This window comes from Gracilinanus agilis, chromosome 1 (genome assembly GCF_016433145.1).
Source record: "Gracilinanus agilis isolate LMUSP501 chromosome 1, AgileGrace, whole genome shotgun sequence".
Classification (NCBI taxonomy): Eukaryota; Metazoa; Chordata; class Mammalia; order Didelphimorphia; family Didelphidae; genus Gracilinanus; species Gracilinanus agilis.
The window spans coordinates 719190918-719191898 of record NC_058130.1 but is presented as its reverse complement, the minus strand read 5'-3'; the positions used below and the strand labels follow the sequence as shown (position 1 = coordinate 719191898).

Genomic DNA, 981 nt, shown 5'->3' with positions numbered 1-981 from the left:
TAGAGGAGGCCAGGTCTCCAACAAACACCTAATGGGGGTCTTAGAAATGCATTAATCTACAAACTACAAAACACTTTTCACACAAAAAAGTAAGATCTAAACTAGAAAAACAGGAATTGATCATGGGTAGACTGAGCCAATAGGATAAAAATGACAATTTTACCTAAATTAATTTACCTATTCAGTGCCACCCCAATAAAACTACCCAAAAATTATTTCATAGAGGTAGAGAGAAAAAAAGTTCATCTGGAAGAACAAAAGGTAAAAAACAACAAAGGAATTAAAAGGAATATGAAGAAAGGTGGCTTAACTGGACCAGCCCTCAAACTGTCTGATAAAGTGACAGCCATCAAAACAATCTGGTACTGGCTAAAAAAATAGAGTACTAGATCAAAGGCACTCAGCATGCAGTAAGTAGCAAATGATCATAGTAACCCAAAGATCCAAGCTTTTGGAAGAACTCACTATTCAACAAACTGCTGAGAAAACTGAAAGACATTCTGGCAGAGGGGCAGATGGGGGCTCGGTGGGTCCTGGGTTCAAATCAGACCTCAGTCACTTCCTAGCTATGTGACCCTGGGAAAGTCACTTAATCCTCATCTAACATTTATTACTCTTCTGCTTCTGAAGAATACACAGTATCGATTCTAAGACAGATGCTAAGGTTTTTAAAAAACAAAAACATTTTGGCAAGAAACTAAGCACAGACCAACACCTCATACCATATATTAACGTAAAGTTAAAGAAATAAAAGGTGATGGGGCAACTCAGTAGCACACCAGACCTGGAGTTGGGAGACCTGGGCTCAAATCTAGTCTCAGACAAGTCACTAAACTGATAGCCTGGCTCTTGCCAGTCTTCTTTTTTAGAATCGATTCTAAGAAGTTAAGGAGGAAAAAAAAAAAAAAAGAAGTTAAGGAGGGAAGGGGGAGAGAGAGAGAGAGAGAAAGAGAGAGAGAGAGAGAGAGAGAGAGAGAGAGA

At 38.9% G+C, this 981-nt stretch overlaps 1 protein-coding gene across 1 annotated transcript in view; it reads left to right on the top strand.

Moving 5' to 3' along the window:
• The first annotated feature begins 291 nt into the window (after positions 1–291).
• The window catches only part of C1H19orf71 (chromosome 1 C19orf71 homolog), a 10373-nt gene continuing 9683 nt past the window's right edge, over positions 292–981 (top strand). The window contains exon 1 of the mRNA XM_044685308.1: positions 292–362. Coding sequence (XP_044541243.1) covers positions 292–362 — 71 coding nt within the window. The remainder of the gene's footprint in view (positions 363–981) is intronic.